We start from the raw sequence: 17,926 nt of genomic DNA on the forward strand, positions 1-17,926 counted from the left end.
AGTAGCATTATCCCATTTCATAAATAGAGAAACCACAGCTCAAAGAGGTAAAGTGATTTTTCCAAGATTACGCAGGAAGTGTATTGAAAAGCCAGAATTAGTCCCAAAATTACTTAACTCTGAGCTGAGCTCTGTTTTTGACATGAGGCCATCTTTCCTGTGTGTTCAGTGAAATAAAGTTCTCTGTTTCATTTCTAAACATACATCTGTGTCACTATTTTTATTATACAGCAATTACTTTGTCTTCATAATAGCAACATTTGAACTATAACTATCATGAATAAATAGGACACACTTATTGTACTCTTTCTCAAACTGCTATGTTCTTCCACAAGGCGAAAGAATTATTCTTACTTCTATTTCAGCCACAGCTAGTCTCATCAGTTTTATTGTGCCTTATCTGTATACCTCCCTGGTGATATTACTTCTTCCCTGGTCCTTTTCTCTTCAACAGATCCTTCATTTGGGACTTCGTTTCCATACGCACAGATACCTTCTTTTTTTGCCATTGCTATAGGTCCTTCGGCCTCTACTAATATTCTGATAGAACCCCAAATCTTATATTTCATTTTTCACTTCTCCCCTTGTGTTATTAGATGCTGTATGTGTGCTCGTGTGTGTGCATGAGTGTGAGTGCTTTAACCCAGGATATTTAAATTATTCATGAGCTTTATATTTCAGCATAAATAGATTTATTTGCCATCTCAGTGACTCGGCAGTATAACTTTGACTTTCCAAGTATGTTGACTTGTGTTACATAATGTAGCTTTTGGTCTGGTTTATCTGATTTTTTTTAAATGGGATTTTATGTATTCCTGGTGTTAGAAATTTTTAGAACTTGTGAAAGTAAACTGAAGTTACCTGCATCTGAGTCAGGTCCTGCTGCAGACCTGTTGTCCATCCCTTTTAGCTCTACGTTTCACAATTACAGTCTTTCTAGCCAAAACATTTTGCTTTTCAGATTTCTGAAGGATACTTGCCTTAAAGAATTCCCATTCCTGAGAATTTCATGTGACCACTTAAGGTCTCTATTTGAGGAAATACTTGACCTATTCCAGGTGATCAAATCTGTTTCCAGAATTTGATCTAATGTTAGCCAATGCTTGTTCCAGTTTCAGTAGTATGTTAATTGGCACACTACCTCCTAGAAAAATTGTTTCTTAGAAAACTAGGGGACTAGAGCCTAAGGGTTTCCTTGTCAATATTTTTGCACCTTCATAAAACACTGCAACGGTTTTGGCAAGTCTTCTGTTGTAACTCTCAGCACTTCCTTTATGACCTTCTTTCCAAAGCACCTATATTTCATTGTGGGTCTCTCGGTATCTTGGTGCCTAGAGCCCAATTGTGAATTACTGTCAAAACCCATTCACTTCGTGAGCAAGCCAGTGCACTCTTTCGTCTTTCCACTCTTTCCTCCTCTTATGCACATTTACATCTTGCACCTACCCTCTCCACTGATCTACTGTATTCATTTCTACTTAGAAGAGGGTGAGGTACATCTGTTTTCTCATACTGTCCTTGGCTCCACTTCATGTAATAAACACAAACACCTTTCCTACATATGTGGAACCGTAACTTATTGACTCTCACTACGAGGTAGCATTATAGCAAAGCACATCCAGCCCTATTTTCCTAAGATCCTATATTGTGTCTCCCTATCCTAGTCCCAGTTGGTGATGTATTTACCCCACAAATCTGTAGCAATGCCAGTAGAAAAGAGGCATATAAAGAAGAAGAAACATTTCTTTCCATCTCCATCCTCTGCAGACCAAGCTAATGTTTCCTCCAATCTTGTTTTCCACAAGTATATACTGTTAAATCTTCTATACACAGCTAATTTTGCTTCATACAATATGATGTGGCTTATGTGATTTTGATGTGAACTTTTTTTTGTCACCTCTGTGGTAACATGAGCAAAAATAGTACAGGCTTCATGGATATGGTAACTCTTCAATCCTCTCGTCTATTGAGTGTTTAGATCAGGGTCATTGGCTGAGCAACGTGAGGAAAAACACATTGTGCCCTTGTGGACTTATTGGCTACATTCACAAATGGCATAGATGTTTGGTTCCTCCGGACAACTAGCGGTGGCACACCTTGTGCCATCACTAGTTGTTTCTGAGGAATGCCTGTGCCACATGCACTCTGGCACATGGCAAGCTATCCCAGGAGGGGTACAGGAGGTTGGGGCCAACACTAGGCTGGCCCCAGCAGCCTTACTTCATAGATTTCATAGACATTAGGGCTGGAAGGGACCTCAGAAGATCATTGAGTCCAGCCCCCTGCCCCAGGGACAGGAAGTCAGCTGGGGTCATAAGATCCCAGCAAGATAAACATCCAAATTTCCTTGAAGGCATTCAAAGTAGGTGCTTGAACCACCTCTGATGACATTCTATTCCAGACCTTGGGGGCCTGGACAGTAAAGAAATTCTTCCTTATGTCCAGCCTGAAATAGTCTTGCAGGAGTTTATAACTGTTAGACTGTCTCATACCTTGGGGCACTCTGGTGAACAATGTTCCCCTGGTGGGCATCCCTTATAGGTGGCCATCAGATCACCCCTGAGCCTGTGCTTTTCCAGGCTGAAGAGTCCCATAGCTCCCAGCCTGTCATTGTAAGGTCTGTTTTCCTGACCTCTGATCATGTGCGTGGCTCTCCTCTGGACTCTCTCAAGCTTCTCCGCATCCTTTTGGAATTGTGGAGCCCAAAACTGGATGCAGTACTCCAGCTGCAGCCTCAGCAAGGCCTCATACAAAGGAGAATGACATCCTGGGATTTGCTTGAGAAGCATCTATGGATGCAAGCCAGAATTTTGCTCACTTTACTAGCCGCAGCATTACATCAAAGGCTCATGTTCATCTTGTGGTCAGTCCTGACCCCCAAGTCCCTTTCGTCTGTAGTGATAGCCAGCATAGCACTGCCAAGCCTGTAAGGATGCTGCAGATTTTTCTTCCCAAGGTGGAGAACCTTGCATTTTTTTCAGTATTAAACACCATCAGGTTCTTGTCCGCCCATTTCCTGAGCCTGTCGACGTCAGCCTGGATCGCCCTCTTATCCTCAGTTGTGGATGCTTTACCCCAAAGTTAGGTATCATTTACGAACTTGGCCAGTCTGCTTCTGACTCCAACATCCACATCATTAATGAAGATGTTGAACAATATAAGTCCAAGGACAGAGCCTTGAGGGACCCCACTGGTCAAAGGGCACCATGATGATTGACTTCCGTCAATCACGACTCATGGTCACAGTCGTCCAGCTTCCCAGCAATTGTTAGGGCACCAATTAGGTCATCCCCGATTGCGCTTTACCTTTTGGCCCACGGACTGCTTGTGTCAAATAGAGGTCATCTACACACAAGAAGAAGCTTTGTGACTGCACAGATTTGGTCAAGCACTCCTTCCACAATATGTCAGGGTAACTGAAGTCTCCCATGACAACCATGCATCGGGAGCATGTGGCCTCAGCCAATTCCCTGGCGAACTCCTGGTCAAGCTCTTGACTTTGGGTGGGAGGTCTGTAGTAGACTCCCACCATTGTGTCCCCCGTGCTGTGTTCCCCATGGATTTTAACCCAGAGGGTCTCCAGTCATCCACTCTAGTTACCAGTATCGGCTTGCAGGGACGCGTAGCTCTCCTTGACATAGAGCTACATACCTGCCCCTTTTGTCCACTTGATCTCTCCTGTACAGGGTATAGCTGTCTATACCCATGGTTCAGTCATGGGTGGAGTCCCACCAGGTCTCCGTTATTCCTATGACATTGTAATTATTTGTGTTAAGGAGGAGGACAAGTTCCTCCAGTTTATTCCCCAAGCTCCTGGCATTCGTGTACAGGCAGGCAAGTGTCCCCTTGGAGGCCCTATCCTTGCCTGCAGATTGTTCCAGGACTGTAGCAGGGGTGGGCTCCCATAAGTGCCTTGGCCTGCTGGCTTTGCAAGGGTTGCTCAGTAGGCCAGCAGTGGTGGTAGTCCCCCCTGTCTCCCGGCAGGCTTCGTTTAAAGTCTGGTGTAGCAGGTCAGCCAGTCTGGCTGAGAAGAACCTCCTCCCCAGTGGAGACAGGTGAAGGTCATCCCTTCCCAGCAGCTCACTGCCTTTCTCACCAAAGAGCGGGCTGTGGTCATGGAAGCCAAAGCCTTCCCAATGACACCAGCACCACAGTTTTTGGTTTACTACCTCAATCCTCCTGTCCCTCCTCAGCCTGTAGCCTGAGACTGGGAGGATCAAATAAAATACCACTTGTACCCCCAGACCCTTTAGCTCTGGTCCCAAATTCCTGTAGTGCCTCATGACCCAGCTGGGAGCGCTCCAAGGTGTGTCATTGGTTCCCACATGGATAAGGAGCATGGGATAGTGGTCAGTTGGCTGGAGGAGCTTAGGGATCTTCTCCGCAGTGTCTCAGATACGGGCTCCTGGGAAGCAGCAAACTTCTCGGGCTAAGGGGTCAGGGCAGCAGATTGCCCCCTCTGTCCCCCTCAGGATGGAGTCTTCCATGACAAACACTTCATGTTTTTTCTTGGGGAGAGTTGGGGCGGTAGCTACAGTAAAGCCTGTGATGCCTGCAGGAGCTGGCAACTTAGCCGGCTCTGCTGGGGCTGCGAGAGGTTTGTACCTGTTGCAAAGCTCCAGCGGAACGGGGACCTTGGTGCAGTGGGTCTTGGGGCCCTTGACCACCGTGGTCCAACCCCTTAGCTGGACAGAATGGGAGGTCCCCAAGTCCTCACTTGTCCTGGAGGGAGATCGTGGTCTACCCTCCATCTCCCAGGGCAGTAGGAGTCAATCTCAATCTCCTGCTCACAGTCCCTAATGGCACGCAGTTCTGGACTGCAGCCTGGAGCTCCTCCAGCTGGTGCACCAGAGACCCCAAAAGGGAGCAGACCTCACAAGGAGAGGTGACCATGCTCCTGGGCACCAGAGCCTGAAAAAGTGACGGGCAGCTCCCGCAGCTGACAGCCAGAGGCTCTGTCTGAGTGGAGCCCAGAACTATGGGCTCCGTCTGGGTAGAGGCCTCTGAGGAGCCAGAGGGGGAGGCCAGAGGCCCTGAGGGGACCCTCAGGTTGCAGCTCGTGCCCACATGCGGCATGCTGCTGGTAAGCCGGCTATGGTTGGGAATGCCTACCCAAGGGGGCTCATAGGCAGGGCCGTGGGCCCTCCTGCTCACCCTCCTATGCAAACTCCACGCTAACTCCTGTGCCAGACAGACAAGCACACTTGTTTGTGCAGCTTGTTTGCATGGCTCCATTTGTGTGGCTCCCTGGGGGGCTGGACCAAGCAGGGGCCAGGGTGGGGCGAGACCCTCCTCGGCTCCAGCTTAGCCACCTCCTGCAGCTAGGTTGCAGCTAGTCCCTCCCGTCCACAGGCCCTGCTGCTGAGGGTCAAAGGGGGTGCTCTGCAGCAGTTGGGGGTTGCTGCGGGGCTTCAGGGGAGTGGTGGCGCAGCAGGCTTGCACCCACCTGTTTCACGCCACTCCTGGAGCCTGTCTGACTTGGGACTATAGGGGCCTCCTGAGGCTGCAGAGGCAATGATTCTGCCACGAGGAGCCTGGCCAGCAGCTGCAGAGTAGCTCCGCCTGGCCTGGCTCCAGTTTTGAGTGGCCCATGCTCCTCCTGTGTATGCTGCTCTGATGTTTTGACCCCTGGATTGAAAAAAAAAACAACCCTCTATGCTAGTCCATTACAGTGTGGAGAGCATTTGAACATATAGTATGTGGCCCTATAGATGTGTCTGCAGTGCCACATATTACATGGCTCTGGATGTGGCCATTGTGTGGCTAAATAGGATGTGGCCATCCTTGGCTTTCCAGAAACTGACCTCTGGCACTTTTCATACAAAACCATAACTATTTTGATATATATAGGAGCACCCACAAATTCCTCTCTCGTTATATTTAAGTCAATAATGATAAAATCAATACACAACTGGATTTGTCACAAAATGAAGAGGCATTTTTTTATTCACCCTACTTTTCAAAGAATGCCAACCATTTAATAGATTGTTTAACCACAAACTATTACATTTTAGAGCCTCCCTTGCCTCCAGGATTTGAATATAACTACCTTAGTTCTCCAACTCTGGTTTGTATGACAAGCAACACTGATTGTCTGATCTGATGTGTACCTGCAGCTTTGATGCTTGTTCCTTGTTTTAGAAATGCTCAGTCCCAAGACTTTCTCAGTCTTAATTCAACTGTTGCCCTGTGGGGTCAGGCCAACACTCAGGATCTCAATATCGCGCTGTTAGACAGCAGGGCATGGTGTACAATTGCAGATGCACACATACACAAATCAGTTGGGCACACACACACACACACACACACACACACACACACACACACACACACACACACACACACACACACACACACAACTACCAACCTCAGGCACATACACATCCAAGATTACCAGCCTAGGCACATGCATACCTATCACCAATTCAAGCACATACGTACTACACACACCAAAAATTAGACCAAATCAGTTACCAACATGCACACACCTAATATACATACATGGATCACTAATTCATATATGACACACCCAATGACATGTATATTCACCAGTTCACACACCTACATATACACATTGGTGAGTTCCTAACTTGGATGGTACAGTATGTATGTGTGTGTTTGGGGTACTTGGGGTACCTAGGGTGCTTGGTGCCTATGGGAGGGGGAATCAAGGGTCAAAGATCTCCAAAAGGAGGGGAAGGAGGAAGATGCATGGAGGTTAAAATGTTAAATCTAATTGTCTCCTATTGGTTCATCTCCCCACTTTTAAAACTGATTCTCCCCTTTGTTTTTGTTGCTGCTGTATTTCTTTGAAAAAAACACAACCCCAGTTTACAGAGCAAATTGCTACCCAAGCAAGACAGCATAGCTGTATTTAAAGTCTGGTCCATTCTCTTGTTTTCATACCAATTTAACTATATATCCATTCTGGATCTGGTATAGTTAAAGCAGGGTAAGGCCTTATAGCAGGGGTTGGCAACCCCCAGTACATGTGCCAGAGCATGGTATGCAAGGCCATTTTGCTTGGTGCCTATAGCTGGCCCAGGCTCTGAGCAGCTGCTGCCAGCCAGAGAGCCCAAGCTGCTCACAGTAGGTGGAGGGAAGGCTTCAAGGCCTGCTGAAAGTAGCTCAGGCCCTGTGACAGGCAGCAGCTTCCCAGAGCCTGGGCTAGCTGTGGCTGGTAGCTGGAAGGCTGCAACTGGTGCACCAGGGTCTAGAGCCCTGGTCCAGCTGCATGGCTGGTGGTGGCTGTGTACACATCTTGGGGGGCATGGCAAGGAAGGGGCTGGGGCAGTGCAACCCTAGCCCCTCCTATCCACCTGGGGCACACATGCACCCATCACCAGCAATGAACTAGGCCAGAGCTTTGGAGCCCAGTGCAGCTGTTTGCAGTCTAGCCTGTGCCTGCTGCAAGCATGCTGGGCTCCATGACAGGCAGCAGCTTGCACATCTGCCTTGGGGTACATGGTGGGGAAGGGAGCTAGGGCAGCACAACCAGGGAGCTGGGGCAGCCCTTCCTCTGCTGTCCATCTGGAGATGCACATGCACCCACTGCCAGCAATGAGGCTCAGGTCCATTGTGGCTCCCCTGGCATGCCAAGTTGAGGCTTGGGTCAAAGTTGAGGTGGTTTTGGCACTTCAGCCAAAAATGTTGCTGACCGCCTGTCTTAAAGACACTCTTGGACTGGGATGGCAGAGGTTGCACTGTTTTAACAGTATTGTTTTGTAAAACAGTTCAGCTGAATTGGCACAGACACCGTATCTAGAAAAGCCTTTAATCACATTAAGCAATACCGTAGGGGCAGGTGCCCATTTCACACTCTGTTAAGGTCTCAGACACTATAGTTGCTCTGTCAGTGCCAGTGCATCAGTGCTTACATTAAAGCCATTTTGTTCCTTGGTCCCCTGCTGAGGCATCATGACCTCCTGACATTTTAATGAAATGAAGTTTCTGTTAACACTTGTGCACTGTGCAATCCTTGTTTCATTCTCTGTGAAGTAATATGCACACTGAAAAGGGCGGGGATTCAAGTATATGCTGAAAAGGGCATGTCTCTTCATATTCTAAAATAATGGTTTTCAGCCTGTGGTCCATGGATCCCAGTGGGTCCACAAGCTATGTCTAAGGAGTCTGTAACACATGACTAAGATCAATCAAACATATGAGCATCAAAGGAACCTGGACCTCCGTTCAAAACTTCCAAAGGGGTCTGCACCTTCATTTGAAATTTTTGAAGGGGTCCAAACATGAAAAAAGGTTGAAAACAACTGCTCTAAAGGCACTCTTGTAAAGTAGGGGTGGGAGAAGAAAAGGGATTTGTGTGTCATTCACTGTGTGCCATGTTGTGTGCAGCATGTGAGGTAATAATTCTAAGTGTACTTCTTAAGATTTTGAAATCCAGTATAAAATCTAGCAGTAAACAGAGACTTAGCAGCCAGCATCACCTAATATTCAAAGTGACAATTAGCTGATCGTCATGCTAAGAATCTGGGTGTGGGTTACGTCCCCACTAGACACATCAATACATGCATGAATGCACTTTAGTTAATGCGGATTAAATATACTAGTACCTCTGGGTGCCTGTGTGTAATTACAGCACATTGGAGTAGGCTTGATCAATCAAGTCTGCTGGAGTGTGGCAATTATAGTGCTCCAGGAGCCTCCTGCCTCTCATATTTCAGCATCCCCACGCTTCAAAATGGCAGTGGGAGTGCTTGAACTAAAACACTATGCTGCAGTGCTTTAATTAGAGCAGCTTTAGGAACAGCTCTAATTAAAGTGCCACCCCCATCCCATCTCAGAGCATGTGTAAAAGTGTGCTCCATTGTGAGGTGCTAAGAAAATGTGCATTAGCCTGTCTTAATGTACATTAACTAAAGAGCATGGGGTATTTATATGCATGCTCTGGGATTGGGGCTCTGAGAGCTGCTCTAATTAAAGAGTCCAGAGTGTCTCTTGTATTAGGATCCCCACGCTTAAAAGTGGTGGTGTGGCACTTTAGATAAAGCTCATTTGATTTTTAAGCATGGGGATGCTTAACATGAGACACTGGAGGCCACTGAAATTACCACACTGCTATAATTACAGCACATCGGAGCAGCCTTGTTGTGTGTATAGGCATCCATGGTTTTTAAGTGACACTTAATGCGCATTAGTCTATTTTAATGCATATTAACTAAATAACACAGGGTTTTTAGTGACGCTTTAATGTATATGTGTAGATGTGTCCGTTGTCTTAGCAAATCTCCCCTTTGCAGTCCCATTTGAGATGGAGAAGGTCATTTGTAGATTGAGTAGTACAGTGAAGCCATACATTTTTCACATCTTGCATATGGATCCTTTACTTGTCCAGAGTTCTGAAAAGCATAGAGTAAATATCCTCCATGAAAATCTAGGATTTATTTTTGTGAATTATATGAATGTCCAAAGGAATCATGTAACTTAATGTCTGATTCTTATTCTGAATATTAGTTTTTGGCTGCCAAGTTTCTGCCAAGAATTGAATTTTAGTGGCCAAAGCTCTAAAAGCCCTTAGAAAGACAGGTGTTTTGGGGATATTCTCTTCCAGTCTCTTATTCTCCCTGTCTCTGACAGAGAAATGGTGGTTCTGCTGATGTGATTCAGAGTACCGTCCAGCCAAATGCGTCCTCACACAACCACCACCACATACTAGAGCCAGCTGCTTAATGAAGCAGATTGCCTCTGTAGCTGTAATGTGAATTCATAGGCCCCTTGGGCTTTGTCTTCTTCCCAAGTGCTCTCTGCTTTTCTCATTAGGAAATTCATGCTGTAGGGTTGGCAGATTGTCTGAGTGATAATCTGTCAGACACTGATCTGGAGAACCCAGGTTCACAGCAGCCTTGTCAACAGGACTCTGTTTTTATTTATTTATTTATTTTTAAGGCTGAGTGGTAAACTTCATGATGCAGGAAAGAGAGATCTTTAGCTGGGTTTTCAATGGCTTTGGCTGAATCCAGGCTGAGCTTTTGGGTCAACAGCTGCTGCAAGCCTGACTTGCAATAAGGTACAAACAAAGGTCATCACATTATTAAAAATAAAATGGCATCATATAGCTGAAGAGTTCTTATCTGATCTAACCTGCTGAGATGGCAAAACCCTGTCACAGGTCACAGCCAGAACTGCTGAGATCCCATTCCCCTTTTAACATGGCAGTGTAGGCTTCCCCTCCATGACTTGCTTGGGGCCACGAGGCCTCATCGCAGGTCACAATCAAATCTAGTATGATATTTCACTGCCAGACCTCTTCACTCTGGACTCTTTCTACTACCTGCTGGGACACCATGACCTCATCTCAGTTCACAGGCACACATCTGTTAGTGTACAACTTCTGCTAGCTCCTGTGGAGGCCCTGCGGAGCCTTTGTTTGTTCATTGTGAAACACAGTGCATGCTGTATGTATACGTCACATGCATGTTGAAAAGGGCTTGGCTCTGACAACTTAAAGCCCATCTTCTGTGTACACTGCATTATGTTCATATTATGCGGGCAGCAGTTCATGGGGTGTAAATGACTTTTATGGACCTGATATAAACCCACAAGCAGAAAATGCTACTTGTGTAGATCTAAGTTAGTAGGAATAGTTATGTGATATTATATTGTAGTTTAGTCTATATTAGACTATTTGGCTAGGTACCGACATTCAGAAAGTCTGAGGTGGAATCAGTCCAAGTTATGCAGTTTTCTGTAAGTGGTGTAGTTTAGATTGGTAGTAAACAGAACAGACATTCACTCTTTGGTGTGGGGGAAGGAGACAGGGAATCTTGGGGTAGGGTCTGCCACTTTAAAATCAGTCTGTGTGTGCCAAACGTCTTTTCTGTTACAGGTATAGACCGGTTTCCGATCACTTATACTGGTAAAAGTGTAATGTCTGTACCTGGCCTCTGAAAAATAGGATATAATCTTAGTAAGTAAAGACCTTGTGATGAGTGTGCATATGCATAAGGTGTAGAATTAAGGTTGTTCCTCTTATATCTAGCTCTCAGCCTTTCAGTAGCAGTAGGTACCATAGCTGGTGAGAGTGCATGAATTGCTTAAGATTTCTATCCATGCTACAGTTATCTCTGTACTGGATGCTAAGGCACAAGTTTTCATTACCTGCTCTGAGTAACTAGACCAGGAAATATAGGATTTAAGTACTGGTACCAGAATCTCCTTTATTTCTGGTTCCAGTTCAAAGTCCATTAAAAGTCAGTCCTCTGTTTTCTTTCAGTGAGATTTGGATTGGGGCATCTGTGCATGAGGAGCAACTATAACACTTGAATTGTGGTTCCTTCTGCTGCACTCATTCACTCCAACTCATTTGTATTCTCCATGTCAGTAGTTAATATTGTATCAGAATTCTTTTGCACCCTCAGCAACATCTTATGGAGTAGTGGTCTAAAAATTCTCAGAGTAGAATTTAAATCTCTGGTGAACCAGAAATCAACATAGTTAGTCATCATTTGATAACAGTAATCCTGATAGGATCCAAATGGTCATCTGCTCAGGATGTACTTAGAAGTCCATGGAGGTATTTGTGAACAGGCAAATCCCATTCACTCAATTTATACTGCTCTTCTAAATAAAACCTTTATCAAGGAGGGAATGGGACCCATGGATGACTAGGGTTTAAGATGATTCAAGGTGGGAATATCAACGAGCCTAGTAAGGCCAGCCATACTACGTCTCAGAAAATAATATTAATGTGGAGATTGAAGATGCAGAAAGAATTAAAGGACCTTCATTTACACCCTTTAATCTCTAAATATAAACAAACAATAGAAACTGCTTTAATTTCAGTTATTACTGCTAATTATTTATCAATATAATGGAATTGTCTATTCACCTATTTTTCCTTTTGCTCTACAGCCTCCTCCACAAATATATGACAAACAGCTGGATGAAAGGGAACATACAATTGAAGAGTGGAAAGGTAATCCTATTTTAAAAATATGCAGCATCTAGATCATATCTTGCTTTCAGACACAGCACTGCAATTCCTCAACAAATCCTTTGAAGCATGGAGAAGAATTGCATCCTATGTTTTGTTAGTAAGTAGACAAGAAGCTTTTTAATTTTTTTTTATTATTTTGCTTTTCACCTGCAGTCTTCAATGGATAAAAAAAGAGCATGAAGAAGAGGTACACTTTCTCATTTATACATTTTTAATTTACCATAGGGTGTGGCCTAGTGATAAACTGGTTTAACGAATCAGGTTTCAAGTGGCTACAGCAGTAGTAAATAGACCTCATGTAAGCTGTTTCCTAAGGGATGAATTTCACCTCAGAACAATATTTTACAAGGTCCACTGATGTTGTCCATCAGATTAAGCCCTCCCACTTTTGAAATGGAGCAGCTTCTGGTTTGGGATACCACACCTGTTTTAACAGTGTATTTCCACTGAACAGAAATTCAGGCCAGCAAGTAAAAAAGAAGTGTATGCTCATTTTGATTTTGTTGCTGTTATTTGAAGTGGTATAACTACAGCAAGGCAACTAGGCCAGGCACCCTGGTGCCAGCTTGGTGGGCGGGGGGGGGGGTGCGGGATGGAAAAAAACAGCTGTTGGTACAGCCGCACTATCACACTGACAGTATGGTGGCAGCAGGAAGTTTCAGCTGCCCCTGCGTGTCATGGCTGCTCTGGGTGCCCAGCTGCCTTGTTACACCTATGACTATTTGCATTAATTAAAATTTTTGGTATATGATTTGGCACATGGTCCACAGTGATTTCAGTGGAGCTCCCCTGGTAGAATGGCACTGCTGCACATGGGTAAAATAGCAGGATCTAATCCTGTATTTATATATGGAGAACTACGGAAATTTAGGCAGCAGGCAGCTGACTTCATGGGCCAGTTGCAGGGCCAGCTGCAAGTTTATCATGGTAGGGCCCTCTATGCCCCCAGTGGCCCCACCCCTAACTGCTGATTAGTCAAGAGGGCTGTCAGTGATGCAGTTCCACCACTCACTATTGATTGAATGCGGTGGGGCTGTGTGACAGGCAGCCCTCTCAACCAATCAGCAGTGAGGGAGAGGGGTAGCCACCACGTTGGCTGCTCCCCTTTGCACTGGCAGCTTCAGCCCCCCCAGCCATACAGGCTGCATGGCTGGGCTGCAGTGGCCATAAGGATTTTTATTATTTTATTTTTAAGGGGGGTGGGGTTCACTGATTTTGTGGACAGTGCCTAATTTCATAACTTCCACCAAATTGCGACTTGAGTAGGTCCCTGTTTATATACATCCTTTCCTGATGTGGCAGGTGCAGTTTAGTGAAATGTAGAGCAGCTGATTCTGACACTAATTGAAGTTGAGAGGATCAGTTGGGGAATATAATACTATTCAAAAGGATAAGGTGTGGCAATTGGGTCCATTGTAAGCAGCACTACAGTTACTGTGCCAACTTTATGTATGAACAGTAAATATTAAAACAACTCAGTTATTGTGCTTTGCCATCTAGGCTTAAAAGCATGAAAAAGAGTGGATCTTGGACATAGGAGAGACTCACTAAAGTTTAAGTGAGCAAAATGAGGCTGTCAAGATGCCAGAAATCTCTCTCATTTTCCAGGAAAGTAAATAGGGCTGATGAGCATAAGAAATAACAGGAAACAAAACCCACGTTGGTTTGCACAGATACCAGTCATGCATGGAGAAATTGGTTTAATGCTTGCGTTCTTCTATGACAAAATTATCTGGAAAAGGTTTCAAAAATGTCAATATGTATAGTTTAAAGGCTGGGATATGTGGCCTGTGGTAATATATTGTAATGCATTGAATCTCTGGTTTAAAACTCCCCAGTGAGTTTGGTATGAAGAAACAAGTGGCTTGAGTTACTCTTGTGCAGCATGATGAGTATGTTGTGCTCATGTTTGCTTGGTAGTTGACAGATTCAGAATATGAGTTCAATGACAAGAGTTACTAAAGTGATAGAATATATGCCAAAGTAGGCTGTATGGGTTGAGCAGCTGGAACAAAGATAGAGAGAGGCCGTCAGCTGAGAAAGTGAGATGGTTCATTTAGAACCTAGCATACGTTTGTGAAAGAGTTAGTTATGGCTTTACAGTGTTTTATGAATGGTTCCTTTTATAATTGCATCGATTGTCTCTCACAGAACTGATCTACAAAGAAGTAATGAATTCTGAAGAAAAGACGAAAAATGGCGTAGTAAAAGGACAGCCTTCTCCTTCAGGTACTCAACCCCATTGAATAACCTTAATGTGTTTTCTGCAGCACCAAGAGAGAGCCCAAATGCTGCAATGGCCCCAGCACCTGAACCTGAAAATGTATTATACAATTTAGTGCTTTTTAATGAGTCGAGTTTTATTAACTGAATGCCAGTGGCACATTAAGACTTAAAAATGGACCACGTGGATTCCAGCTGCGATTATAAAAATCCCCAAATCAACCTTGATAATGACTATACAGCCACAACAGTGAGACAATGTTGAAGGGGAACTGAAGAATGGTTAACTGTTTCAGAACCACAAGGAAAAAGAATATAACACATCCTTACCCTATCTCTTTAGGTAACCTGATCTGGCTACATTCCTGAGGGGAGGGGGGACCTGCTCCCTCTGCCTACGTGACTGGTGTCAGCTACCTGGGTGAGGGGCTTCTACCTGGTGGGCTAGAGTCTGCCTGGCAACTAGTGATATATTTCAAATTGGTTGGCTGACAACCAACAGGTGCTGGCCTCCATCGGACCAGGTGAATGAGGTCACAGGGGCTATATAAGTTAAGACTGCCCAGGAGGAGGGGGCAGCAGCCATGCGGGGGACTCAGAGAGGAGTTTTACCATCTGAAACTGGCTCTTTCCTCCATAACTCATGAGCTAGGAATGGCCTGCCTCCAGAGGGAATCTCCAACAGCCTCTGGATGATGCTTGTAAGTAAGCTACTTGAGATCTGGTTAGATATATAGCTGGCAGTAACTCAGATGCGTGATCAAAAGGCTACCTCAGCCAGACTGTTTTGCTCTATGGGATTTCTATGATATTGATATTGCTTTATCTTGAACCCTATTTTCACCCTACCCCTGTAATCAGTAAAGTTCTCCTTTATGACCAGTGTAGGACACTTATTGAGGGATTGGTCTAAATTATGCCTAAGAGGCCCCTTAGATCTGTGGACTAAGGGAGACCTTCCTTTTTGGCCCCCGATTTGGGGAAGTGCCCCAAGTGCCTGTACTAGGTCGAGTAGGACTATTAGGCCTGTGTTTCCCCGAGGATGCAGGGCTGAGAGAGTCCCTTCTCAGGGTGGTGGGAGCTTATGTTACCCCCAGGCTAGTGAGTGTGCTCCAGGAAGGGGGACAGCCGGACATGAGGCACCCCTAGGGAGGCACTCGGAGCCTGGAAAGTGGTCAGGCGCAGTGAGGTGGGTGGCTCAATGCAGGAGTGCCCCCTACTGGCCTGCTACAGTTGTAACTTACATTTTTTTTGAGGGATATTTTTATTTCACAATATGGTGGTTAGAATGCTCTATTAGGGTTTTATGCTGTGAGCCACACGAATGTTAATTGGTGTGAGTGCTAGCTTGGAGTTTGAGATAGTCACACCCTTAGTCTAGAAGCCTTCTCTGACTGCCCCTCACAGCTGTGACTTGCCACTAAGAGGCCTGGTGAGCTGGGGCAGGACTAGGAGCTGTAGCTATGAGTTGTCACTATGGCAAGTGGCTGAAAGTGGTTCCAGATAAACCTGGTTGAATTGATTTGGCTCAAACCAGTTTATACAGTGTCTATCCCAGACCCTTTGCTGGTATAAGACAAACCAGACACCCTGAGCATCCCGATATGCTCTCTGGGCTGGGCAGGGCTCTCTGCTCCACTGCAGAGCTGGCCCCTTCCCTCTGCTCCCTGCCCGGAGCTGCAGACAGAAATGCACAGAGCGTCTGCCTGGAGCTGTGAGCTTGGCACAGACTTGCAGGCACACAGCATCTGCTTAGCTTCTGCCTGCTAAGCAGGGATTATTCCCCCCACACCCATGCCTTTACACAGACACCTCAGTATAAGCTAGCAGACCGCATGCTGACTACTGTCCATGCTGTGGGAGAGGACAAAGGCAGACTGGCTTTTTGGTGCAAATCAACACCAAATGACCTTCCTTGGAAGAACTGTTTAATAAGAGTTAAGGGATAGAGGTTTTGTTTTCTTAATGAGTTGATAAACATTGATTTAGGGGTGATAAACATTCACTTCTGGGCAGCTCAGGAGTGGGGGAATAGTCAGAGTGTCCTGTGGGGGCAAGGCTATGTCCCAATTCAGCTCTGCCCTGTGGAACCCAAAGGAGGGCTGCTCTAGCAATGCCCCCAGCAGGAAACCTGAGCCTCAGGCTAGAAAGCCTGAGCCACTGCAGGCATGTCCCTGCATTTCTAGGATGTTTATCTGGGTTACACACTGATTTAGCCTAGCCAGGCTAGACTAATCTACAAAGATTGAATCAATTTAGGCTCAGGCTTTTTGAATGTCTGTCCCAAGCCTACAGGGTTGGTGACCCAGGGCATGCCTCTATTCCTGCTTTAAGGTCTAGGGTGTAAAAAATCCTGGGATACAGGAGGATTTCAACTTGCACAGAACATCTGTGGGGAGTGGCCACACCATAATGAAACAAGCTGGGTAGTGGAGATCAGAGAAAATCATGCTCTGGAGTGGCATAACATTGATCTGCATATGAGTGTTTAAAACCACTTTAAGGTAGTAATCTGTGGACACTCCAGGGGTTAACAGCCTCCCAGAATTACTGTGTAATAAGACCTATAGTTTACTGAATTAGAAGTTGGGGAGGCACTGAGGTCCCGGAGGGGAGGGAAGTTGGGTGTCCAAGAAGAGTGGTCACTCCTTAAGGAAACGATCCTCCAAGCCCAAAGGGAGGTAATCCCAATGTGGATCAAAGGGGGCAAGAGGGTGCAAAAGCCCCCATGGCTCACCAAAAGCATTCGGGAATTTCTTCTAGCTAAAAGGGAGGCATATACCCAATGGAAGGGATGGGCCATCACCAGGGAGGACTATACTGCAGTTGCTCGGGCATGCAGGGGGACAGTCAGGAAAGCCAAGGTGGAGATTGAACTGGGACTAGCTACCTGGATCAAGGACGACAAGAAGTCCTTTTTTAAATACATAGGGGGTAAAAAGAAGGTACCGGGTAATGTGGGGCTTCTGCAAGACATGCTAGGAAATCTGGTCATCGCACCAGATGACAAAGCTCACATATTTAACAATTTCTTTGCCTCCATTTTCCTGAGCAGGGACCGGGTCACCCCCCCACCCCACCGGGACTTCCGTAGGCCCCAGGGGAGGCACACCCAGACTTAGGGTCAGTGAGGATCTAGTCAGGGAACTTCTGGAGGGACTGGACATATTTAAATCAGCTGGTCCTGACGATCTCCACCCCAGAGTGCTGAGGGAATTAGCAGAAGTCATTGCACACCTTTATGAGCACACCTTTATGAGTACTTGTGGTGCTCTGGTGTGGTGCCAGAGGACTGGAAAAGGACCAGTGTGGGTTCCCATTTTCAAAAAAGGGACGAAGGAGGACCCAGGAAACTATAGGCCAGTTAATCTTACCTCGATCCTGGGCAAGCTTTTTGAGAGAATTATCATAGCGCATGTCCATGAGAGGCCAGCAGGGGAGATTATGCTTAGGGGCAACCAATACAGGTTGCCTAGAGGCAGGTCCTGTCAGACCAACCTGGTGGCCTTCTACGACCCTGTCACAAAATCCTTAGACGTAGGGGTAGCAGTGGATGTAGTCTTTCTGGACTTTAGGAAGGCCTTCAACACTGTCTCTCACCACATTCTCATTGAAAAATTAGGGGACTGGGGTGTTGACACTTACACAGTCAAATGGGTCACTAACTGTCTGGAGGGCCGCACCCAGAGAGTGGTGGTGGATGGGTCATTTTTGACCTGGAGGGGTGTGGGCAGTGGGGTTCTGCAGGGC

At 45.9% G+C, this 17,926-nt stretch overlaps 1 protein-coding gene and 1 long non-coding RNA gene across 7 annotated transcripts in view; both read left to right on the top strand.

Moving 5' to 3' along the window:
* Positions 1 to 17,926, top strand: part of MAPK10 (mitogen-activated protein kinase 10) — a 408,832-nt gene that overhangs the window by 384,623 nt on the left and 6,283 nt on the right. For all 6 annotated transcript variants that reach the window (XM_019552886.1, XM_019552888.1, XM_019552887.1 and 3 more), the window contains 2 exons: positions 11,869 to 11,932; positions 14,105 to 14,182. In XM_019552886.1, the coding sequence (XP_019408431.1) occupies positions 11,869 to 11,932; positions 14,105 to 14,182 (142 nt within the window). The remainder of the gene's footprint in view (positions 1 to 11,868; positions 11,933 to 14,104; positions 14,183 to 17,926) is intronic.
* The window catches only part of LOC109322065, a 3,076-nt gene continuing 1,756 nt past the window's right edge, over positions 16,607 to 17,926 (top strand). Inside the window, exons 1-2 of the long non-coding RNA XR_002104301.1 lie at positions 16,607 to 16,761; positions 17,108 to 17,110. This is a non-coding gene — a long non-coding RNA (uncharacterized LOC109322065). The remainder of the gene's footprint in view (positions 16,762 to 17,107; positions 17,111 to 17,926) is intronic.

This window comes from Crocodylus porosus, unplaced genomic scaffold (assembly GCF_001723895.1).
Source record: "Crocodylus porosus isolate Cpor-Errol unplaced genomic scaffold, CroPor_comp1, whole genome shotgun sequence".
Taxonomy (NCBI): domain Eukaryota; kingdom Metazoa; phylum Chordata; order Crocodylia; family Crocodylidae; genus Crocodylus; species Crocodylus porosus.